The sequence below is a fragment of the Phyllopteryx taeniolatus genome, chromosome 21 (genome assembly GCF_024500385.1).
Source record: "Phyllopteryx taeniolatus isolate TA_2022b chromosome 21, UOR_Ptae_1.2, whole genome shotgun sequence".
In the NCBI taxonomy this organism is placed as follows: domain Eukaryota; kingdom Metazoa; phylum Chordata; class Actinopteri; order Syngnathiformes; family Syngnathidae; genus Phyllopteryx; species Phyllopteryx taeniolatus.
This window is the reverse complement of record NC_084522.1, coordinates 8,581,651-8,608,355: the sequence shown is the minus strand read 5'-3', so window position 1 is coordinate 8,608,355 and position 26,705 is coordinate 8,581,651. Positions and strand designations below refer to the sequence as shown.

Genomic DNA, 26,705 nt, shown 5'->3' with positions numbered 1-26,705 from the left:
CTTTCCACCATAACTCCACAAGCTGGCAGCAGATCACAACTTTTATCTGACGGAAGCTCCTCAAATCACTGTAGTATAGTTAATTGGCACTACGATGGTGGCAAAGCACTACTTTTGTCTAAATCAAGCTCCTCAATTCATTTTAACATAGTGCCTTGGCACCAAGATGCCGGAAGATGGCAGCAAACACTACTTTTATATAAAAGTACATAAAAAAATACTCACTTCACTTCAACATTATTCCTTTGCACCAAAATGGCGGCAAAACGCTACTTTTGTCGAAATGAAACTTTTCAAGTCACTTCAACATAGTACCTTGGCACCAAGATGCTGGGGTTTATATAAAGTGACTCGAGAGTAAATGTTTAAACTCTCCCAAATCTATTTTTACAGACGTGTTTGAAAAGATTTCTTAAGGGTTAAAGAGTGCTCGTTTGTGATTCAACCAAACGCTTTACACAACGCAGGGGGCGTTGTCTCGAATAATAGGTCATATGTTACCATGGTGACATACTTTCATCTGAGTTTCCCTGGTAACACGCACACAACATCTTACCTAAAGGACAAAAGAAAGAGGCTTGTCGGTGTTGTTTTTTTGTGCACTGGCTCGGTGATGATTACAATTGAGTAATCAATAGCGCCCCCTTCAGATGACCTCTGCAACTCATTACTTCCACCTGCTGCCAATCACTAAGGTTTCACTGCACTTGTATCGGTGTGCATGGCAGAGGGTTTGACTGATGAAATGGTACAAGCAGATTGTACAATCACTCTCCCATACAACACCGCTTGGCACTCTTTATGAAAACTAAATACATTTTCCCTTAAGTCCTAAAAGAAATGTATGTTTTTGTTGGCCAAACGTACCGCTCATCTGACCCACTTTCAAAGAAAGCACTTTAAAAAATGTTCCTTACTAAAGTTTAGTTGTTAGCCACCCGCCATTACCATTAAGGCCAGCATGCTGATAAAAGCGCACATTATGGCTTATTATTATTCAAACAGTACATTTGCTCGATTTTTGTGCCTGTTGCTCATCAGCCCTAAATGGTAAATTCGACTCTATTAGGATATCTGTTCAATACGATGATGTGTAATTAGACGCTATAAATAATAATAATATAATACGCCAATGAACTGAGAAGAATTGGGTAAAACTCAAATGGACTACTATGGGCTCATATTTATCCACCAGATGGCGCTACTTTATCACCATTCAAAGCATGGTGCAAAATTTCACTTTTGTTTTCTGCGAGGGCAAGGTGCCCTGCTGAAATGACGCGCGTGTGTGCGTGTGTGTGTGTGTGTGTGTGTCGCATGCTTGAACAGAATTATAAATTCTGAATGGGTTTTGTCTTTGAATTAATTAGCACTATCACTAATCACTTGAAAGGTGCTATATGAATCCAAGCTATTAATGATGATGACGATGATGATTAAAAAGTTAACGCTTACTAGTAACATTTTCAAGAAGGGTGTAAAAATGTTTCTTAACACCCTTTGTTCAGGCTAATCCTTTTTGGGTAAAAGCACGTTGCTCAACACGTGCACGCCAATTCTTTGGCGTGAGCTACACTGCGGTATCGTTTGACTTTACAGGCACTTTTTTTCCTGCAAAATTTAAATCAAATTTTGAATATGTTGACATTTGAATATCTCGTTTTTTACCACGTCAGCCATATGTTTCCTGGTGACATCGTTTTCTATTCACCTTTCCGATTGCAATTGTGTTTCTCAGTTTCAGCTTTTCCGCATCAACATACTTTTTTACCCCCACTGCATTCCGTGTACCGTTCTCTAGTTTTTTCCTCTCTCCTCACTTTTACATTGTCCCTCATCTTTATTCACATCCCCTTTCCCCCGCTGGTGATTGACATCCTTAGAAATAGATTTTCAGCCCTGTGTGTTCCCTCTGTCTTACTCTCTCGAGACATTTCCCTTATTTGTCTTCCACCATTCCAGGGTATAGTATAGACCGCCGTCTAATTCTTGGTTTGACCAGCGCTCTGTGACAAGCCCCGGGGTATGTTTCAAATGCGTTTGTTTTTTTTGTTTGTTTTCTTTCCCCCAGTTTGGCCTTTGACTGTTTCTCTTCTGCCTTTGTTCTGTCCTTCAGAAAATCCCAGAGACACAGCGTGCTTTAGATTAACATTGCATCCATGCACACACACCTAATTTAGCCCCTGGAGTTTTCTCTGACCTGAACCCCCGATTGGACGGACGGTGGTTCTGCGTGCGCCGTGATGTGACTGTTCAGTTTGCTCCGCTCGGGTAAAGCCATTCGTTAATCATGAATGAGAGACTGTGAGATTAGACAGAATAGCCCCTTAAAGTGAAGCTGCTAGTTGGATGAAAGAGACGGACAAACAGAGGAGGAAGAGGACGTGAATGGATTGAATGTGACCGGCGGTGCTCCGGTGGTTGATCAAAAGCTTGGTTTCTTCACCAAATGAGCGTATTGATCACAGGATCCGTCCCCCCTTGTGGAAAATGACAGACCCGATAATTGATTGTGTATCCATTGTGACTGGTTTAACGCATGCTCTTTGCTTCGCCGTAATGTTTGTAATCACCGGCTCTGCTAAGAGCTGGCGGCGTTGTGTTAGCATGTAGCCGCGCGATGGCCTATGAACCAGGATGGCGGGTATTGCTCCTGTTCGTCTTGGGAGAATTAAACTGAATATATTTCCATACTATTACCGTTACTATTCCATTTCCAATAACTAATCCAGTGTATCTTTGCTTTACGATGAAGAGCATGTACACTGAATCCCTGCTGTTAGTGGGGAATAGTGACGAGGCCACATGCTTGTGGAATGGACAAATTAAAAAGCATATATATCGGATTGCATTCTTTTCATATCAGAAAGAGTTTGTCTGATAAAAAGGAAGAGACATTATTTTTGTCAAATAAAAATAATAGATATGTTTAAGATTGATCGATACTTTATTTCTCCACAAAGGAAATTCTCAGTTGGAGTCATTCTTACTATCCAGTATGAGAGGATCAATGGGTGTTTTTGATGAAAAGGTCCAAGAAAAGGTGCTTTCAATATAGTGGCATGTAAGATTTTAGTCTACCATTATAGAAATGCTGGAAATAAATCTCCTCTGCCAGCTGAATCACTTTGCACTCTAATCTCAAGACAACCAACGTTGGCAGTCGCTTGCTCGTGCGTCAGGTACATTTTGAATCCCACACTCACGCATTTGATATTTTAATTCTGAAAAAATGTTTCTCCAAGTCAATGCTCTTAACTGTATGCGTTTATTCGTCACTATCTGAGCTATTACGGATGACTTTCTTACTGTGGAGAAGTCATTTAATTCCCTCTATTCAACAGTAAGGTTTCCGTCTTAAAGCTTATTTTTCGTCCTGGGTTTTTTGCTGAGCAGACATGCTATTTTCTGGCAAAACCCCACCATTACTCATTAACACCGTTGCATATATTCGCACGTGCCTATCCCATTCCTTCCGCAAATCTCGGACAGTTTGCCAATTATTGGCTTTGTGTAAATCCTCAGGACAAAACTAGTTTAGACGCACGCTGCAGTTACTTCTTAAGTCTTCTCAAAATAGTCAACAAAGTTTACGTCAAATTGAACTCACCGAAAAAAAACATTTTACATTTTGTAGCTTCTTTTGTGCATGCGTGTGCAGACTTCTGACACACCCTCCGTGCAAAACCAGGCAATGGACTGTGCAAACACCAAGGAGGCGTGAGTCATTGAATTCTTTCAAGCTGCCTGTCAATCATGTAGCATGGAGTTTTCCAAAGACTTCTGAATGTCATTGAAATGCTTGAGAAAAATCTTGCGCATTTTAATTATGAAAATACCTTACGTAGCAGATGTGACGTCGGTCAGTCGGGACCAAAACTAATGTAATTATGACGGAACGCGTGTTTGGAGGTCAGTCAGTAAAAAAAAGCTTGTGTCTCTGGCATTCTATAGATTAGCGGCGCCCAACCTTCCTTACGCCACTGACCGGGCGAGTCACTTTATCATGTAGTTGATCTGAGGACAGGAATAAAAGCAAATAAAAGCAAATGATTAAATATCTAACTCACCATTGTGCCATTACGATGACTGTAATTGTAATAGTGGGAGGCCTACATGTTAAAAAAAAAAAAAAAAAAAACTGTAAAGGCTTGTCTTGTCATTTCGGCCGCCGGCACCCATGTTTGAAGTAGGATCGCTCGCGCCACTTAATATTCTTAGGTAGTTTCTTTCACCAATAAGCGTCACGACTGAAACACTGCAATAGCCGACTCATAGAGCCTCTTTGATCAGCTCAATAGAAATATTTTGTTCTGTCGCTCTACATACATGTGATAGCTTTCTGGAAGTCGCTTACAACGTGTTGTGATGTATGTTGTAACTGAATTCAAACTTGGAGTGCAATTTGATGTTTCACCTTCATGGGGCGCTGGACTTACTACAGCTTATGACGCACGTAAGACGTGAAATGCTCGAGTCGGCTGACGAATGCGGCGAAAGCCAGAATTGACATATTTTAGGGTTGCTCCACCAAGAGTGCCTATGTGGCATGAAGGTGCGTAAATGAAAGACTTGAGTGGATGGGGAAATCTGTGCAGCCAGAAAAGCATGCAATGACGGAAGATTGCAGACCCCACATAGCATTCGAGGACTGGAAAGTGCATGCCGAAGCTTTCTCAAACCTTCATGTACATCAGCAAGCGTATGTTGAAAAAACAACAAAGAATGGACCTTAAGCAGTTCTCAGAATAAAATAGCCATCCATCGATTTTCTATAACGTTTGTTGCAGGTAAGCTGCAATTTCGCCTAAAAACATCCGGACCAAACGATCCTTTAGTATGATCTCGCTTAACCCTCTTCTCGAATGAGAAGAAACAAAGTCATGTAACGACATGACTAAATGACCCATTTAACAGCGTCGCCACTCAACACCTGCTCGGTGCGATGAACCAAGTCACATGGGTCACGCCAGCAGTTAACCATGTTGTTGTTGTTGTTGTTATTTTTTTTTGCGATTGGTGGAGTGGTTGAGGTTGAGGAAATGCGGTCAGTTGAGGTTAGCGACGGCGAAATGAAGAAATGACGCGATGAGTGATGGGTTCAAACGGTTGAGGGCACCCGGGAATGATTATACACTCTGTGTGGTTATTTGTAGCCGTGCTTGTGCGTCTTTTATTTTGCCTTGTACTGCTTGTGTGTGTGTTGCATGCGTGTGTTGGGGAGGGCTGTCAGTTTCGGTCTGGCAGTCAACATAATTAGAAATCTCTTTTACCCCTGTGTCCTCTTCATTCTCTCTCTCTCTCTCGCTGGCTTTCTTTCGATATTTCTCCATCTTGCTTCACCCGACGTCCTCCCGACCTCCTTTTTGCTACCCACCTCTCCTCACTCTGAGTGATGACTTTTTAAATCATCTTTTTTTCCACTTTCTAACGCAGTGACGAATGTCGTGGAGTGGGCAAGGTGGGGGGGGGCAGGGAAACGGTCCTTTTGTCTGTTTGCTCTGCAGTCCGTCTGTCCCCTTTTCATCCGCAGATCCAATTTAATGACTCCACTTCATCTCAGACCAAGTCATCCTCTAATCTATTAAGTTCAGATGAAGCCCTGATGGACTTGTCAGCGAATCTGCCCAAGCGTTACGTTAAACACACAGAGGGGGAAAAGGAAAAAAAAAAAAAAAAAAAAAAAACGAGCAGTCTGCTGCTGTCTGCTTTTTGATGTTATTCCGGCCTGAGCGCAAGAAGGTTCAAAGAGGGCCTTTGAATTTGGTATTGTTGTTTATTTTTCTTCAGATGAACAAAACATTTTGAGGTGAGCTCTATACATGCTCAAAATGGCACCAATTTTTACAAGCGTGTGTATTCCAGTGAACATGTAAATATTTACACAGTTTAAATTGTTTGTGAACTGTTTTTCTTTGAAGCAAACCCCAAAGGAAATCACTTTGTTCCCATTAAAAACAATGACAATTCTTACATTTGGACATAAATGTATTTTGTTTGTCTGATGAAAAAAAAGCTTGTTTTTTGTTTGTTTGTTTTTTTTGTTCTCACAGAAACTCAAAGGGTATTATGTATAAAGTACAAAGTACAAACAATTTTGGGAAATCTCGTACAGCGTACATTAACCCAACAGTAAATTTATATTAAAATATATTGCAATGGGTTTCTGTTGTGTTGTACATGACATTATTGATGCTTACACGTGTCTCGCCGTAAAAATCTCTGTTCCCAATCCCAGCATACTCAACTAGCACACGTTAAACTTAACCTGTTCCTCTGGACCCTCTTGCAGGTTTTATCTACACCTGTGGCGGCACCTTGAAGGGCCGAAACGGCAGTGTCGAGTCGCCGGGTTTCCCCTACGGCTACCCCAACGGGGCCAACTGCACCTGGGTCATCGTCGGGGAGGAAGGCAGTCGCATCCAACTCATCTTCTTGTCGTTCGCCATCGAAGAGGAGTACGACTTCTTGTCCTTGTATGACGGACACCCGCACCCGGCCAACTTCAGGACCAGGTAGGCCAGCCGTCATTCATACTTGAAGTTTGTAGGTCTCCCCGCATTGAGAGAACAATGAACCCTTCACTATCTTATGGATGTGGTTCTCTCAACAAACCTGAGTCCAAAATCTGTGCAAGGCAGTATTGTGTGGTTTGACTCATGGGCTCGTGGGTCACGATGGAGGGTTATATAACATTAACAAATTAACTTCCTCGGGATATTTACTGGCTGGTTCCTTTGATTTATTCAAACAATGATTAAAATCAAAGTCTCATTTCGGTGTTATAAGAAAAAAATGAGTGCGGAGAAAGTCAGGTCAGCTCACTGAGTTATGCCATCCGATTTGCATTCAAATATTGAAATAATTTTGCCTCCTTTACTTTTTTCGGTGGTTTGATTCTCAAAATAAGAGTCATGGCCAGTAGTTTCACATAACTATACATGATTGGGCAGGGATGTTTTTTTTTTTTTTAGAAGCGCAGATTTAAAGCATAAGTACATCTAGAAGTATTTGGACAGTAACATAGTTTTTAGGTATTTATGATTTCAAATACCATCACAATGGCTTTGAAATAGGGTAGACATTGAGTGTAGCATGATTAAAAAGTGTTGCTTCCTTACAAGGTTAACTTGGTCCCTGAAAATGTAAACAAAATGGCTTCCTACATACGTACCTTTGACCAGGAAAGTAAGAAGAAAGAAACAAGAAAATGCAACCAGTCAGAAACGAGTTTGCTTGCCATGACCTAAAGTTAGACGAATCAAGGTAAATCATTTCTCTCAGCGAGGTGTTCGGCCATACAGTACTGATTTGGAGGTTTATCCTCCTCTGCCTTGAGAAGGATTATAGCAATCTTTGCAAAATAAACCTTACCCAAAGACTCAAATACAATGCACCCCTGCATATGTGCAAGGTTTTTTTTCAACATATCCTCCGTTATTAGCTGAAAAACACTGCTATTCCCTGTTTTTTGCAATCAAAGCAATACAAATATAACTTTTTTTTTAATGCTGGCCACCCAGCAACAGAGCCCAGATACCAGCAGTGTGTGACCTGGGAGGTACAAAGAATCGTGTTCCCAAAACCCCAGCGAGTTCATTGGCAGGGTACGCCAATGTTAAAAACTACAAATGTATATCAGAGCATAATCCCAGACTTTTTTTTTTTTTTTTTTCCAACTTGGTAAAAAGTTGTTTCGCAAGGTTATCCAAACACCCGTGCACCACACACTCAGGAAATAGGTCTGGAGTTGCACTGTCCACACGAGTCAGCAGAATCAGCAGTTGATGGGGTTCACGCAAAGGTCCGATTTATTTCATGAGATTAGGCAAGACGTGGTTCTGAGATGAGGCGAAGCGATTTAGGTCATCAAGAGATGCAAATGAGTCCTCCTGATATTTTCTGGAAAGCGGTTCTCTCACCATGGGACGCTTTGGCTCGCATCTGTTAGAAGCCTGACGCAATCGGCATTCTCAATCAAAAACGCGTTTATTGTTCAGTACTATGTGAAGCTGCCAAAAAAGAAACGGTGAACGGGGGGTTTGGTTTTGTGATGCCCAGGGAAGAGATAAAGCAGTTAAAAGGAAAACAAAAGTCAAAGACTTCCTGGGTTGACTCGTATTTCCCTGCTTAACACAGCAATTGACTGCATGCAACTCGAGTGTTATTTTTCCATCTTTTTTTCCCACAGCTTTGCAATTACGATGTGAAGTCAGTACTGATGTTTGTATGGTTTACTGTATGTATGATTTCTTCTGGGCCTAATTGGTCACTTAATGGAGTGTCCAATGTGAGCTGTGAGAGAAGAAAAAAGGAGAAGACGACAAAGCGGTCGCTGTATAAAGACAATCCATTAAATGTCATTTAATTCCCACTCTGAAATGTATCACTTTTCAAATCACAAAGGCACATTGAGGAAACATTAGTGCAAAAGGCGCTCACGGGGCTCTGTATGAGGTATACAGGCGAGTGGTACTAGAATTCTCTCTTTGTAGCTTACACACATGCAGTCTACACGGTTTAGTAGAAGGTTGAACTAATTAAGCAAACAAATGTATCATCGACAGTAACAGACAGTTAGAATAAAGGATTTGAAGTACTGAGTATGTAATCCCCACTTGTTCATAAAACTCAAACAGAGAAGGGTAAACGTAAGTGCAACCACTATTTGTAAAGGTATCAAACGCAACTTTAGTCAGAGACATTCCATGGAAGTAAGTCGCTGCGTGTGTTGTTTCAGAACGGTACAGCACACAGAATATATTAGGGAATGGGCATGAAGTGTTACCGTCTTGCGCTATAAGGATTTTGTGTAAATAAATACAGTGCAGCTCTGCTTCTGGGTCTTGGAAGTCTTGGCTTGTGATGTTTTTGGCAGTCCATCAAACTCTCAGCCAAAGCAATAACAAATACCATCTGGGTTTTTATGGCATAATAATTGCGACTGTTACTTGTTCACTTGTCTGCATTTCCAAAAAGACAACTGATGTTGCACTTTCCTAAAAATAAAAGGAATTAAGTTGCCGTATGTACTTTAAAAATCAATCTCTCATTTTATTATGTGCATTATTATATTTTGTTTATTTGATCATTAGGGCTGCAACTAATGATTGTTTTAATAATCAATTAATCCGTCGTTTATTTTTTGGATGAAGCGACAAATTAGATTTAAAAATAATACATTTAAAAATGTCCATGCCTCTGTTTAAAAACAGGATATTATTTCAAATCGACAGCGCCGGAAATCCACAAACATAAATCGATTATGATTCAGTTACTGGTTTGGTCCGCAGCATGTGACTTTTCCAAAGTAAAAGAATGTGTTGCAAATGTCTTATTATGATTAAACACAAGGATAATCAGTCTGCATTCATTGTAGACTACAGAACTCAATAAAAACACTATTTACTGCTGAGAGGCTACAATTCTCAGGATTTGAAGAATTAAACGTTGTCTCTAAACGATGAACCGATTATCAAATGAGTTGTCAATTAAACGATTAATTGTTGCACCACCCTTGATAATCTTTCTTTGAGTGGAAAATGTCTTCCTGGCATTTATTATTATTATTATTATTATTATTATTACATCTCATTCATCTGTTCCTGTTGACAAAAACGATAAGCAGCTTCATGTTTTGGATATTATTCCCACCTTGTATCCAATGTGAACCGAACGGTAACCTTCAAACCAAGACGTACCAAATCTCAGTTACAGGAGAACGTGGCAATGAAAACACAAATCTGAATTCATTGGTTAAGTAATGACCCTTGTAGCCAACGTAACCAACTACTGTATAGTCTTCTCACCTTGCAAAACAAGCCAATGAAACATCCAAACACAGGCAAATATGTTGATGTCATCCATGACGGCGGTTCCAAATGTTTCCAGTTTCTCATTTACAGTGCCGCCATGGAGGCAATTTAGTGTGCTACCCAAGGAAACTTCGACAGCGGACAGTCGCCAACCTTTGTCTTTTTTGCGGCTTTAGAGGCAGAATTTTCCCGGAAATGTTTAGAAAATGTTTCCCCCTGAGGGACACCAAGAAGTATATTGTATATACAATTCATTGCACATATTCATTAAACAAGTATACAACAGTTTGTTGAGTTGCTTTATTTATCACTCCAGTTTCCTAATCAGCGTTCCGTCTATTTATGAGTTAACCACTTCAATCGCAACAATTTGCTCTAATTACAAGTTTTCATAATTAATTAAAGGGCACCTCGCTTGTGCCGCATGTAGTTCCAAGCTGGCCCGCTGACAGCCACTGGTGCTTTGCGACAAGTCTGCTTGGCCCACAGCACGGCAACATTGAGCCACTTTGATGAAAAGGCAAATTCAAGGATGTGGCAATTCAGCCTCATTATGTTTTTGGTTATGTGCTGATTTGTGTGCGGAAGATGGAGAAGTTATGTCGACTTAGCCATGCATGTATTCATGCGACTCCGGGGAAAGTTGCACATACGAGCCTCTCATGGGATTGACAGACGGGACGGGACGCTGCTTCCGCTCAGCTTTCATGCTAATTCAAGCTGACACATTTGCATAAAGTTTGCTGCATTCTTTACCTCCTCTCGTCTATCTCTGACTTGTGTTCTGCAGTGAATGTCATCCCGGTTGTCATTCGATTTGACTGGTGACCTGTTATTTAACCGCACACTAAATAACTTTGGTAGAGATTCGGTAGCAAAGTGATTGTAGGGGAGATTATTCAAATTTAGAGTGCAACTATTCTCTACAAGCGCTCCAGTTTTGGCTTGGCCACTGTCTAAAAGTGGTGAAAAATGATCACTTTTTGGCTTGGTGGTGGTGTTGTTTGGGGGGAAAAAAGGAACAAATATTTAGTTTTGTACTATACTTCTGTATGTCTAATGCCACAGTTTTGTGAGTGTGATATGCAGCAGTTTGGGAAAATAATTAAGAAAAATTAAACCCGGTCATGGTTCGGTTCGCATTTGGTACATTCAGGAAACAAAATACTAAACATATCATAACAAAACTGCTTATCTGTGGTGGACAGAAACATATTTAATGACATTTAAAATTGGAAATTAACAGCCTAGCTGTAAATTCTCCAATAAATTAAATCTGGAGGAGAAATTCGTCCATCCCAGTAAAACAGCAACAACAAAAGCAATCTTCATTGCTTTTTCTCCCCCCCTAATTGATTGAGGTCATTTGTCAAATCCATCCATTTTCTGAGCCGCTTCTCCTCAGAAGGGTCCCGGCTGTCTTCGGGCAGGAGGCGGGCGCGGTACACCCTGACCTGGTTGCCAGCCAATTGCAGGGCACATACAAACAAACAACCATCCGCAACCCACATTCACACCTACGGGCAATTTGGACTTCTCCATTAACCTAACATGCATGTTTCTGGGATGCGGGAGGAAACCGGAGTGTCCGTAGAAAAACCCACCCAGGCATGCGAAAACCCTTTTAAATTCCAGCTGTCTGTTGTCTGTTTCAACAATATGTGTGTCTTTGTGCGTGCGTGCTTTAAACAGTGTTCATATTTCTTTTTGCGCTAGCACAAACTCAATACATAAGAGGCTACTCTCAGGGGCCTCAATGCAAACAGGTGGTTGTGTTTGGGCGTCTGATTGTCTTCGATCCGCCACGTCTCAGGCTGGAATCTTTGGAAATGCGTTTACAGCATCTGTTGCATGAGTGTCGCACATGTGCGGCGAGCGTTTTGCTAAGTCAGTAACGTGAGGTTTTCGGCAAACTGCAGCTGGTCAAAGGCTTGTGGGAAATGGAAGAGGCAAATCATATTCTCAATGGCTTAAAAACATTTTCTTTTTCAATATAAAGTCAAAGGACCTCAAGAAAGAAGGAAGTATGTACTGAGGCTTCACCCTTCGAGTGTGTGATAATGGTTTTCTAAGGAAGAATAACCAAATACTGATTGATAAGTGACCCTAATAACAATACTCAAAGGAGAACACTTCCACATCATCTATGAAAAACATTGTTAGTTCAGCAACGTTTACAGAGTTAACATACAGTAACACTTCCTGTATTACGTACGCTCTTATTCTGAAAGACAAAAAGGACCACTTCCAGTCGCGGAAGTAGCTGACTTAGTGATTAGTACACACGGCGACTATGAGTAAAACACTAATAATGCATTTTGGTGCAACAAGTAATGGATGATGCACTGGAGAGAGGCACTTAAAGTATACCCGTGTGTCGCTACTCACTTTGTCTTTGACGCACACAACTGAATAAAACCTACTGTATATTAATATCTGATACACACGCTACCGACTGAGTCGTATCCTCCGCTTTCGGCCATTGTGACGGCCCCGCCCACGCACAAGCCATGGGAATGGAACTACATAACAAAAATACAAATTAACACAAAAGTCATACATGTTTAAGGCACCTAAATTATAGAGGTTAACATATTTTCCCTTAAAATGGATGACTTTTGAGGCCTATCTACAGGCTTCCTGTTGCGGTAGACGCGTGATGGACCAACTGAAGCACAAACTGAAGGAAAACATTTTTCCGTTTGGGAAATCAGGCAGCCACCTCGCCGTCAGCGCCACGCATACGATGAATGGGTTGGTGGACTGCGCGCTGCACTGTACACAGCGAAGCGAAGCTTACGGTCATACTACTACTCTGACAACGCCCGAGATCGTCTGATCTCGGAAAGGGCCAGAACGGCTTGGGGGCCACAAACAGGCAACCGAAACATCCAAAGACATGCATGCAAAGGTCATTGAAGACTAAGTAAAGAGTCCGTAGTTATGTCATCAGAACCATGTCATTTAAAATGTACACCAAAATTGACTCTTTTGTTCCTCGTGACCGGCTGAAAATTATTCAAAATGGCATTTTTGGACCTCGTGTGTCTTGACAGTATTTTCATTTTGGACTACTGGCTTTGGATTGTAACTCTTTCTATCTGGATGTTGAATGGTGCTACTTTGTCCACATCGAAAGCGTGCAGCAAAATTGTACTGTTTATAGTGGTTAGCACGTGTGCCTTACAATAAGATCTGTGTTTGAATCTACCTGCCCTTAATTAAATAAGATCTATACTTGCCAGCTATTATTGTCAAAATTATGGAAACACGCTTCTTTGTTCTAACAGCAGGGACGGATCTAAATTTGTCTTGTCAGCTGTAAGAAGTTTATTTTTTTCTTTAATAATATAATTGCTTAGTATATTTGCATTCTACATTTGATTGGTTTCTGCAGTGGTGAAGAAAACGCCACATCCTTAAAAGTTTGTACACCCCTGGTTTAAAGTCTTTAAGCCGTCATGGAGCTGTTTTCTGATTAAGTAAGTGTAAAAGAAAAAATCTTTCTTTGCAAACAGTTCATCATTTACTTTAGCCAGGGCCTCCAAAAATCTGCTTTTTTAAAAATTCACCCTGACAATTTACTGTGAGAAGCATTTTGTTGTTGATTTAACTGTGTCGCCCGGTTTCGAAAGCTTTTTTTGTTTGTTTAGCACTTTTGTTTGTTGTCATCAACGAGGAGTACAGTTGAGGTCAGTGGGGAAAGAAAACAAAAAAAAAAGGAGGAATTTAGAAGCCCTTAGAAAACCAATGAATGCAAGGATATATATGCTGGAGTGTCCGTCTTTAGATGGGTCAACCGGGTGAACGACAAGGTTACTGGGGGCTAAAGACGAGATTGTTGTCGAGGGGAGAGGGCGAGGAGGTGCCTGCACTCTCCTACTAAGTTAAAGATGTCGTGATGTGCGTTGCGGTGGCTGTCCCTCCGTTTTGGGAGGGGAGGGGAAACACAATAGAGTTCGGGGTGAAGAAGCGGAGCTGAGTCTAATGTGATGTATTACGGGCATTTTCATTCAGTGGACTGGTAATGGGAATATAATGTTTGTGGTTTATTTTGATTTCGAGGGGCCGCATTTTTTGTGACGTCAACTCTCACAATCTAATGAGATCCAATACAAGCGCCAGACGAGCCCACCTTTTACTAAGATCATAATACTTTGTTTTTGTCCTATTTTCCACTTTCATGTAACTAAACACAATAGGAGTGCTACATCCAGCTCGGGCTGGCCATTTACTACATGGTTGTTTAAATGTTAGTGTCTTTTCCTTGCAAGTGTTCTCCTTTTGTATGTTTGACTGTTCATCCCTTTCAATAACAGTATACAGTATAACAGTATATCTGTGACCGATGCTCCCTTTATCTTTTTTTCCACTTCACTTGAGAAGCGGCGTATATGACGCTTGCTTGTAAATACAATTTTGGATCGCAACGTAGAGCAAAACAATTAACCAGCGATGGCTCATTACAATATTAGAATTGAATTCACTTGGCAAGCAGTGACGGACGTGTCCTTGCATCCACTTTTTCATGACGAAGCATCGATATGGTCAGCGAACTTTGATGCCATGCGCCACTCGCATTAGAAGGCGTTGGCAAAACAGACTTGCACTTCCGTGTAGCCCAACTGTCTGGGATACCTGCTTCTGACTGAAGCTCATTTGGGTGAATTCCGTAGTTCATCAGGGTATGTCAGAGCCAGGGATGGGAAGTGATAACAATTTAGAAAAACAGATTCCAAAAGAATTGTTGTGTTTAAAAAAAAAAAAAAAAGAACATATTTGACCTGGTTTTTCAAAATACCTTGCATACAATTATAGAAACCCACTTTTTAGAAACTGACGACCGGTTCTCAACATTTTGAATTTGTTTTTCTTCTCCTCACCCTTCCGTCATTCTCCCCGTATCGTGAGCCAGATCAAAGCTGAGAAGGAGGCGCTTTCAGCGGTCTGACCAGCAGCCCAGCCCCCCGGTCAAAGCTAACAAACGATTCCTAGAAATCGAATTACTGGGAACCACAATGAGGATCAGTTTTCGATTAGCGTCACTTAAACAGGATGCACGAAAAAGTATCAAGGACCCCACCTGAAATTGAACAGTGAGTCGGCCATTTTAGTTCAAAGCTGCCATTTCCATGGCTCCTACATTGACACATCCCTACTTAGGAATTCGGCCTAATGAGTATCCTAAACAGATTTTTTTGCCGACATCATTTAATGAGGGTAGAGGATGGTGTCAATTTGAAAATTATTTGGCAGCTTTAACAATTGTTATTATTTCTAATCAAAAGTGAGCATTATCTTGGTAAAAGCACCCCTTTTTGTATTCAGTCTCCAAATTGTCGTTACATAACACGTATTGCCATCCGAGCTGGTTCTTGTGCGTACCGGTCCTGACCCGCTTTGTCAGGTGTCTTTGTGCAGCGCCCTCTTTACACCTCAATAAGTTGCACTCTTATTTCTCTCTGCAGGAGGAAACAAGGAGGTCACTCGCATAGATGCAACATGGTACAACAATGTACAAAAATAAACGAAACACAAAATACACACATTCAAAGGGATAAACACAGGGCTGTGTCGCGTACAAACACAAAGGTCATGAAAACACTTTTGATGTTGGCACAATACATTTTGGGGGAGAAGGCGTGGGGTGTGTATATAGCTGTATACGAAATGTGTATGTGTGGAGTTCTAATGGAGGTGTGTTTACCCGCGATGTTGTCAAATTTCATCTCCTGCTGCATCGGTTTTGCCCTGCAGGGGGTAAGAGGTTTTTGTGTGTACACGTGAGTGTGTGTTTGTGCAACTCTTTTTTGTTTGTGTATATGAGCTCAAAGATCCACATAACTTTGCCGATAGTTGACAAAGATGGAAGAGAAGAGATAACAGGCCGATTTTATTTTACGAGGTACTTATTTGACTAGCGTCTTCCCTTTTGTCGAGAACCAAAAAACACACAAATGAAGTGTAGCGCAATATTGGGTGAAGAATTATATTTGGTGACGGTCAACAACATACGCTTTTTTTTTTAAATAAAGGAGAGAACATCTAATAAGACATAAGGAGAAGGTAGGTTTAGATAACCTAACAGTTGTAATAGTTAATTAATTGCTAATAGTCAATGACCTCCAAATAATAAAGAAATCTCTTTTAAAAAAGTTATTAGTTCTAGTAATGGAAAAAATAACATGTAAATATAAAATCGATAACATGAATCGAATAAAATTTAAGTGAAATAGATCCCAAAAAAAATGGAGCCTCTTCGAACAGAAGCTCCAGCTTGCCCTGTAAATAAGGTAAGCAGTCCACATGAATCGAAAAATGAAATCAAAACAAGTTGGAGAAATATCTAATATAATAGAATCATGGACAGGGTCAATAATTCCGAATTTTTAACTATGTTATTAACTGCATTTTTTGAAATTTAAAATTTATGTTAAAAGACATTTGTTCTTACAGTTCTTAAATGTTACAATTCTGTATTTTAAATATTTTAATGAGTGCCTTTGTGATTGACATGTATATTTTTTTAATATAGAAAAATATTGACATATAAAGGATGTTTGGCTGTCTCTGTCTACATGTCAGTTGCTGTGTTGTAATTGTCAAGCAGGAAGATGCAAGCTGAGTTTGTTTAAAGGGAGAGGGGGCAAAAAATATTACTTCAGCGACCCCGTCTGTTTCGACTCATTTTACCAACGTCATTTATTCGCCGCCGATAATCGGCTCGCTCTCCTTTCAGCCGCAGATTGCAGTTGTAATCGTGGAAGAACATAGTGCGGCATTCAATGAATGCGGGCAAAATACATCTGCCGTCGAGTCATTGTGGTCCTTTTTGCCGTTTATCAAAAATTGACTCCGGGTTGGCATTGTCTGCAAGATGTTTTGTTCTCCTGCTTTATTGCTATCAGTCTGAACTGTTACAATGGAGAGAATCACCTTTCAGTGCTTGACGAAGGCCTCGTTTCTAATTTGATGACCGCTGCATAGTGTTTTCTCCAAAAAGTATTTTCAAAAGCTTGTTAGTGTGATTATTGCGAGAGATGGAGATTCGAGTCATTGAGACTCAGATTCCTTGTCGACTCGAGTCACTGTTTTTGACTTGCGACTTGGCTTGACCAAAACTAAAAGACTCGAGACTTGACTTGGACTTCTGAATAACTTGACAGAGTTGATCAGAATCAGAATCATCTTTATTTGCCAAGTATGTCCAAAAAAACACACAAGGAATTGGTCTCCGGTAGTTGGAGCCGCTCTAGTACGACAACAGACAGTCAATTGACCGAGAACACTTTTGAGACATAAAGACATTGAGAAAAACAGTCACTGAGCAATAAAGGGTTGCTAGTTATCTGGTGATGCCGGTACATTTTTTTTTTTGACAATTGTGCAAAAAGATGCAGAGTCCTCTAGCACTTAGACCAGTTCGAATGACTAATCTCGTAATAGTCCGGTGCATTGACCATTGTGCAAAGGGCACCGAGACTTCAAGGAGTGTATGCGGTTTAAAGTGACGAGTAGCCCGATAATCTGGGACAATGTCGATTGTGCAAATGTTGCAGATACTCCTCAGTCAGTGTGCAAATGGGGCAGATGCTACTCTGGCATGAGTGGCCAGTATTGGTCAACAACAGATATGCAAATAGTGCAGTGAGTGCACGAGTAATGTATAATTGGCCCGACAGAAATGTGACAACAAACTCAGGCAAAAGAAATGGGCAGCATGTTGCAATGGAATTGTAGGTTAGCTGTTTCAGAAGTTGATGGCAAGAGGGAAGAAGCTGTTGGAATGTCTGCTAGTTCTAGTTTGCATTGATCGGTAGCGCCTACCTGAGGGAAGGAGCTGGAAGAGCTGGGGACCGGGATGCGGAGGGTCCGAGAGGATTTTGCACGCTCTTGTCTTAGTTCTGTTTGGTTTTAGCTTTTTTTTTTTTTTGCTTGACAATCAGTGATGAAAGTACTTGATGATTATTGAAGTGGTGTTGAATTGCAGTACATTATTTTGAGAGGTGTTAGATATACTATATTTACAGATAAGATGAATTTAATTTAAGTGATCAGAAAAAAGGTTTGTTATGCGCAAACCTCTGGAGGTACACCTACCCTTCACTGTGTTCTGATTTAAAAAAAATCCAGCGAAAAGGCTGAAATTTGGAATGATTTTTTTTCTAATAACATGGCGCATAATGTTCCTCAGCATTGAATCATGAATGGCAGCGCTTGGCGTACCTTCGGAAGGACAAAGATAAGTACCCACTGTTCCAGTTTTCATAAATATGTATCGCTGACTTTACATAATGGTGCGAGGAACGAGCAAACACTAATTGGGCACCTCGTTGTAGAATTTTTACATGGCTATGACAGGAATGTATGAAGGTATCAAACAACGATGTCGGACTATCTTTGTGACAAGATCCCGACAGGATTGTCGTCTTAAATGGGATTGTTTTGGATCACGGGACACTGAGAGCCAGCGAGCCAATATGTCTTGGATGACTTTCCCCGTCTGGTAAATACACTCGTAAGTGTGTCTTTTTGTGCATGCGTGCGTGTGTGTGTCCGTGAGTATGTGTGTGTGTGTGTGTGTGTAGTGTTCCAGTAATCCCAGCGGCTGAACTGGTAATCCCCTCAAGCTGCCCATTAGCCTCTTGAGGCACACAGCCTCCGTGCGGGTCGTCACCCAGGTGTCAGGCGCGCCTTTCCCCCGAGGAGGGATCACTTTGATGAGCCACAGAGCTGGCCTCTACCCCAGCCTTTTCTGGAAAGATGAGGACGGATGTTTGCCGAGCCTTCTGACTATTGCAGGCGGAACACAGAACCCAGTGAAGGTGGGATATTGCTGCAACTGTCACACAGTGGCATGCCATCCCGCAATCCGACAATTAGGTGACGCCAGTATCTGCTATGATATGACAATTGCCTTCAGCAAAACAGGACGAAAGAAACTTGCCACTCATCATATGCCCTTCCACACAGGGTCATCGTGCATGTTACAGCTCTGATACTATCTCTGAAGGCGAGGGATTGCCAGTTTCCCATTTGTTTTCCAAAGGGGCCACTTGGGAAGCTGGAACGGTTTTCGTGGGCCACGCCAACATGCTAACCTCAAATGTCTTCCATATTATTTATATCCATCCATTTAGAGTCTTCAATTAACCTACCAAGCATGTTTTTGGGATGTGGGAGGAAACCGGAGTGCCCGGGAAAACCCAGGCAGGCACGGGGAGAACATGCAAACGCCACCCAGGCGGGGCCGGGATTTGAACCCTGGTCCTCAGAATTGTGAGGCAGATGTACTAAGCAGCCTTCCACCGCCTAATTATTTATATAAAGCATTTCATTGTTTTGCTTTAATAAACAGCTTCTTGTGTAGATAAGATATATTAAGAAAGAATATTTACATACTGTATCACTATTTAACTAGCTTTCACCAAAATCATGTCTCCAAAGTTCATCATCTTTTCGACATTTTTCAAGTGTGCTGACATTTTGACCACCAACTGCTAACTCACCTTAGCCGATCCATGTCGGGACTTCCAGATGGATAGACAAATAGACCCCGATAGCATTTTTGTAAGTCTCTTTTTCGAAAAATAGAGAGAAATATTGCAAAAATGTTGCTAATTTGGCAACACTGCAGATACATACACTATGCCCTAGCTCGCTGCCTCGCTGATCCCGTCCACACACGTGCACATCAAAGTCAAAGCACCCATTTCAAAATAAAAGCACTGCATATTCTATGTTTTATTTTGACTTCATGAACACTGCAAGGGACAGATGAGGCTCACAGACCGGATTTTGCTGAGGTCTGGGCTCGACATTAGAAAGTGTGATCATGACCGTAGAATTTATGGCCAAGTAACAGTAGCGGTCGGTGCAGGCGTCTCTGTCCAGGCTACACGGTACAACGTCTACCTCAGTATTACCACTGAAGGTGGAAAATTGCCTGGTTGACTTGTTCGCCCCATTTTGTGTTGGTGACCTACGTACAAAAATAGGCTTCTGCAGGCTCAAAACTGTGACCCTAGAACCAGAAAATAAACTAATGCTGACTGTAGCAGTAGTGATCCAGATGTCTCTGTCTATAAAGCGCAGCCCCAGTATTTATCTGCCTTTCCCACAGAACCCAGCGAAGGCGGGAAGTTTCCACAACTGTGTGCGATTTCACGTCGCGACACGGCATCCCACAATAAGATAATTACTGTACGTGTCATCTCTTTCAACATCATGTTAGCATCTGATATGACATGCCAATTGATTTGAAATGTGATTAACTTTCACACTCCTATCCCAGCCTTACACACAGCCATCGGCCCGCCTCTGTTGCAGTTCTAATGATAAGGCAGAAAATTGCAGTATCAAGTCCGTCCCCCATTCAGTGTCTGTGCAAAAATAAGTTCATTTTATTTATGTGGTGCACAAGTCTCACAAAGTGCTTTATATGATTAAAATACAGAGTTACAAACATTATACAAAACAATCAAGTCCTACTGGAATGCCTGCCTAAACAAATTGGTTTTTAACAGCTTTTTGAAAATGTATCCGCAAGAGTTCAAATGGAAGTGCATTCCACAATTTTGGGGCAATGGACTGCAAGGCTCTGTCACCATTCGTTTGTAATCGTGTTAAAAAGAGCAATGGCAGGAAAGTGGAAATAAAGATTTACCAAATTGTTTCATATGGAAGATGCATTTTTTTTCTTTCTCCATTCAGCGTTTCATTCGGTGTTCTTTTCTCGAGCCTCGCGCCCACCCGACTTCCCACTGGATGTTTAGCGGTGAGCCGCGTGGGCAGGGATCGACGCGCCTGTCTTGTTATTGAAAGACAACTGCGTTCAGGCCTGAGGTTCTCCCGCATTGATGTCGATGTAGAATTCTTTCCTCGGAGCGTGATTCGCAAACGCCGGGTGACTCAATTGTATGGAAATGTTGCGGCATCCTCGACTGTCCACCATCTTAATGAAGGAATCTATTCCATGGTTTTTGTTCTATTCTTTTGGATTTGGATGTTTGGGTTCGCTAAGAACACGTACCTTGTACTTTTGCTTACAGGAAAAAAAAAAACAACAACCACAGAACCTCCACCTCAGCCTTGCGTTTATTTATTTTTTCCCTCCCTTCTTTTTAATCACGGCAGATGCGATAATTCAAAAGGAACTGAAAGTGCAATTATCAATGTGACATTTTAGAAAAAGCGTTTGGCTGGTTCCGCCTCCACCTTTGTTATCATTTTTTGACTTGAAGTTTATGCTGATTTGATTTCAGTGGAACTTAATTGCATCATGTCGTCCTCTTGAAGTTTTATTTAGGACTCCTTTTTTAGACCATTTTGTATATCTTTGTACACCGACGTTCCTCAAGTAGCATCCGTGCTACAATTAGTCCAGTTACAACAAATAAACGCCTTATCAGGAAAATGAAAAAGGGATATGAAGTAGTGTTAAATTAATTCATATATGCAGGAGTTACAGTTAACTGCTAATACAGTTTGAACTCCCTTGCTAACCAGAACAGCAGCATCCACCGAGGCTCGTCTGGTGAAGTCTTATTGTGTGTTGTACACGAGTTCTCACTGGTACGGCGTACTTAACGATGATTTGTGATGACCCTTTGACTTGAGATATGAGCGCTGCTCTCAGTGGAAGTTTACTGTCCAACTAAACATAAAGAAAAAAAGAATTTGTGTATTTAAAACAACAACACAACTTTGCCTTAAAGTCAGTTAGCTTAATGCTGACTTATAACTGTAAAAGCCATAGACTAACGAATAGAATTGGTGTTGCCGTGTTATAGCCCTTTAAGCGACGGATATTTGAACACAGAGCAAAATATGTAGACAGATAATATAACAATACTCACAGGCATGGTATTTTATGTATCCTATGTGAAGAACAACTAATATTACTGCGGCTTACTGTAGAGCCATGTCCATGTATATCCATATGTCTGTGTTATATTGCCCCCAGGTGGCCAAGGTGTGCACACCAAAAACTGTTACATTTCTTGATATTTTATTTATGTCATTATTGTATGTTTTTGTAATGTACAATACTCGGTTACATGAATATTGAAAATGTATCCTTTATCGCAAAATCGCAGTATTGTGATATTATTAGCGATCTCGTACCCAAAGTTGCAAAGTGATTCCCTGCTCCTTTGCTATAGATAAGGATGCGTGGATTATCGTATAATCGCTGAATCATGATATTATGGTGTTGGCAAATATTGCAATTTTGTACTACGTACCACAATATTCTCTCAATCACTTATTTAGTACATTAATATCCTTAAAATGCTACTTAATCCTGGAAAGGCAAGAGGCTCCCTAATGCCACCCTCATTAACAGGAAGAAGTATTTAGTACAACACTGCTCTTAACGCATCGTTAATCGCTCAGGTGTGTGCACATATTTACGAGGACGAGCGTGTTTAAAGATTTTGTGTCAGCGGCCTAATGACGTTGAAACGCTGCCACGGAAGCGGAAACCAAGAAAACAGACTGAAAAAAAGTTCAGTTGTTTTGCTCCAGTATCCTAGCAGACACAAATACAAGAATTCAATTTCAAAAGAACGTGTCGTGACCTTAACACGCGGACAAAGCACCTTTGTTGATGTATCAATTAATCACCGTCTGTCACATGACCATTATAGACTCTTTCGTTACTGGACCATGGCATCCTTTAGTGGTTTCCCGTGTTTGTGTGTGCTTTGTAATGATCAGTGATCTTTTGTGCGCAGTTATGTGTTTGCGTGTGTATGATTAGTATGCAGCAGTGGATGCCAGCCTCGAATTTTTAAACCTTTAAACAAGATGACAGAATGTGGCCCGAATGCCTTGGCTAAAACAGAATGCTCAGTGCCTCAATGATACAAAATAAGCGCATAACAAATATTTTGGCAACCACTTAGTGCAAATATGGAACAGCAGAAAGTAGCATTAATGTTGTTTTTGTGCAGTAACAGGTCTGGGGGAGCTGATGACAACTATACAGAGTCTGAAGGAAATCAGATCGGAGTTATTAGGTTTAGATATTTCTGCCACCAGTGGGAAACCATGAATTTCAAAGGTGGGACCTTCATAATGCACACGAGATGTTTGGTCAAGCGCTGACCTTGCGGAGTTTCGTGTTTTCTGGCAAGGCACCGCGTCTTTGCTTCGCCCACACACAGTGACGCAAACTCAAATCACAGTTTAGCGTCCTCCATCTGTCTAGTGCACATGTTCCAACTTTCCAGCCAACGCAAGGATTCTTGAGATTAGTGTCCTCAGTTCCCAAACGTTTATTGAATGTTGTTAAAAGAAAAGGTGATGTAACACAGTGGTAAACATGACCCTGCCCCAGCTTATTTGGAATGTGTTTCAGCCATAAAATTCTAAGTTAATGATTATTTGCTAAAAACAACCAAGTTTATCAGTTTGAACAGTAAATATCTTGTCTTTGTAGTGTATTCAATGAAATATAGGTTGAACACGTTTTGCAAATCATTGTATTCTGTTTTTATTTATGTTTAACACAACGTCCCAACTTCATTGGAATTGGGGTTGTGTGTGTGTGTATATATATATATATATATATATATAAAACCAAGGCGAGGGGTTTTACATGTACAGAGGGATATTATTTAAAATCATTTTTTGTTGAGTCTCTGTTCAGACTGTTACCGGTCTGCGGCCCAGCAGCCTTTCCCGATCCTTTTAATCCCCTTTACGTAGTCCAAAGACATGTCGCATGTCCTTTGGCTTCAATTGGTAAGAACACTTTTCCAAGCAATATAGCCAGATTCAGTGCTGTGATGATAGCGGCGTCCATCACATCTGTTGCGACCGATCGGGCTGATATCATGGAAGGGTTACCGATGTCACTCTCGTAATCATCCGATCATCCGGTGACCCTTAGAGAGCGTTGCAGTTGTGGGACAGGAGCACGGCCATGCGTTTTATTCCTTTTAATTTGCCACCTGTCTGTCGGAGCACAGTGCGAATGTCACTGGTTTTATTTAATCGTCGTATTAATGGCGTGTTTCGCAAACGGCAAGCCCCACAGAGTAGGCTTGGCTGGCAGAGGTGACAAAAGTGCTGAAATTGTGTCGTTAAGTAGAAATACAGATACCTTTGTTTGTATTTTGACTTGAACACGACAAAACACATTGAGTGTTTTTGGTGTTGACATCATCAAATAATGCTGTATTATCCATGCACACATAATATGTTGAAGAATATCCTCATAATTGTCTACACCAAATTATGAACCACATATCTTTTGAAAATGTCAATAGCCTGCTTTGCGTTTGTCGGTGAAACACAGACAGTTCTCGGGATTGTTTAAAACTCATTTGTAAACTCTATCCCCATTGTCCTTCAAATAAACACATATACATGACTTGGACTCTTTTACTGTTTTGAGATTCCCTCATGACCCATGAGCGGCGTGTTTCTGCGGGAACCTGTGCCATTGTGAGAGGAACACAGACAGTTCTCGGGACTGTTTCGAGCTTCTCTTCATTGTTACCACTGTCCCATAAGAAATATACACATTTACGTCGTGTGTACAGTTTTAAGATTCCCACCATTTGCCTTGATTTAACAGACACTGATAAATCTGCAATCCATTTTAGTAGACGTGTATGAACGTTGATCCGGAACTAATTTTTTATTATTTTTTGGAAAAGACGTGAAATTTTAGGCTGCAAGAATGACATTGAAGGTATTTTCTTTATTGCTGTCAAATATCAAATTTGACCCGAACAGTATGGGTTAAATATGGCCATGGATGGGGAATATCTTGCTTGTCCGAATCTGTTGCCGTCGTCATTAATCCGCCCTGGTTCACGTTCCTCCATGTCGCTGCTGTCCCTGTTATTTCTACCTTATAAGACCCCGAGATCTCTATCAATCAACATCTCAACTACGGTTGACTTTATTTTTTATCTATGTATGTCTTTTTTTTACGTAGTCAACGAAGGTTAAAAAAATAATAATAAAAACAGAATCCTGTTTGGTCAAAGTAACGAGTAGTTAGTATAGTAAAAAAGTGATTGAACTTTGTTACTTTCCACTACTGCTGAGCTGGCGAGATTTTGCTTCCGTTGGAATAAATTCTTATTGTATTAAATAAGTGATGCGTTTTGCCGGTATATAGTAGGAGTTGAGGTAGCATTGGCGTGGCCATTCATCACACTGAATGTTGTAAAAGCGTCCACTCGCATTTGCTCCACTTTGCGCCTGAATCTGGACTTGGAAGGACATCCTAAGTAAAAGTGATTTATGATGCCAAGCCGGGGAATATATATATATATATATATATATATATATATATATATATATATATATATATATGGGCACCTTCCTGATTAAGTTATTTGCCATTTACAAGGTTGATGTTTACATTTCCGTGCAGCATTTTATATTGGAATGCTGTTTCCAACTTGGATTTAGTGTTTTGTTTTAAGACATCCTAGAATCCTCCAATATGTAACTCTGTTGTTAGGGATGTACGTAAGTGTCATATGAAGAGATTTGGGTGTGTGTGTGTGTGTGTGTGCGTGGGCATGGGCGGGCCCGATGTTTAGTGCCACTGTGTTGCTGCCAACAAGTCAGAGGTAGTTAATACCGTAGGCGATCCGCACTTGACTGCCGACAGATGCGAGCACAAAGGATTACAAGAGGACACGACTGCATGGCATTTTTTTCCCAAATACGTTCATGTGGGAAGGCTCCAACGTGAAATTAACCTGAACGCCTTGCAGCGATTGACACAAAACTGAAAGAGACAACATCACATAGTTCAAATGGAGAGATGCTTTGACAATGAAGTACAAACATATCATTTACATATTCCTTATAACAATAGTGAGGGATTTGATGTGCAATTTAATAGGTGATGCTGTGACGCCTTGATTTAGGAGTGCCCCAGGGTAATTTTGCGCCTTGTCTTGCAAGCAAAAATGTGAGAGACACGTGTGCGTCACATCCAATACCGCTTGAGTAAAGTTAAAAAAAAAAAAAAAAAAAAAAAAGGTATTGTAATGCCCTTGCATGTGGGCAATGAGAGCCACAGTCACAAATGCACCTTCACCCATTTATTGAACAGGACTGAATAGTCAAACAGACAGATCCAAAATGAAAACACTTGCAAGGAGCTGCTGTGGGCCACAGCTCATACCTAGACGCTCACATGTTTTTATGCAATTCAGTGCTCGTATTCTTTGTTTACTGTGTTGCATTATACAGTATCAACTGTATTTGTGGACCGTGTTACAACCTGTCGGCCATCTTTGAGGTGTACATTGTATCGACCACCTTGTTTGTGAGCTCTTTTGTAATACAGTGGTGCCTTCAGATACATGTTTAATTTGTTCGATGGCCGCCACCTTAACTCAAAACACTTATATCAAATCATCTTTCCCCGTTGAAATGAATATAAATGCCATTAATCCGTTCCAGTTTCCCAAAATATAAATGTTGTCTTTTAATAAGAAAAATAACACTGTAATAATGTAATTTATAAAAACATACAGTATTGATATACAGTATGAAAATAACATGGTTTTTCAAGATAAAACATTTTTGCTTCAGTTCAATGAATATTGTGCTTCTCCTTCTGGTATGGACGCTTTGGCCACCTGGGGACAGTATAATGCATACATACAGATATATGTGCAGATGGTCACAGCTCTTCAGTAAGCCGTAGTCATTAGTCATTCTTTGCAGAGGATGAAGACTATATGCCTGTGAGTGTTCTTGTATTATGTCTACATGTGTTGCTCCACCATTTGTGTTGAAATAGCTGTTGCTTAAATGGTTATAACACAGTCACGATGCTTTTCATTAGCATGTCTATGGTGTTTCCATTGCTTGTTAGTATTGAGCTAAGCGGAAGCCACGTGTTTG

General features: G+C 40.8%; 1 protein-coding gene across 6 annotated transcripts in view; it reads left to right on the top strand.

Annotated features, from left to right (window-relative positions):
- Window positions 1–26,705, top strand: part of csmd3b (CUB and Sushi multiple domains 3b) — a 386,559-nt gene that overhangs the window by 127,099 nt on the left and 232,755 nt on the right. For all 6 annotated transcript variants that reach the window (XM_061760284.1, XM_061760282.1, XM_061760283.1 and 3 more), the window contains exon 4: window positions 6,293–6,515. In XM_061760284.1, the coding sequence (XP_061616268.1) occupies window positions 6,293–6,515 (223 nt within the window). The remainder of the gene's footprint in view (window positions 1–6,292; window positions 6,516–26,705) is intronic.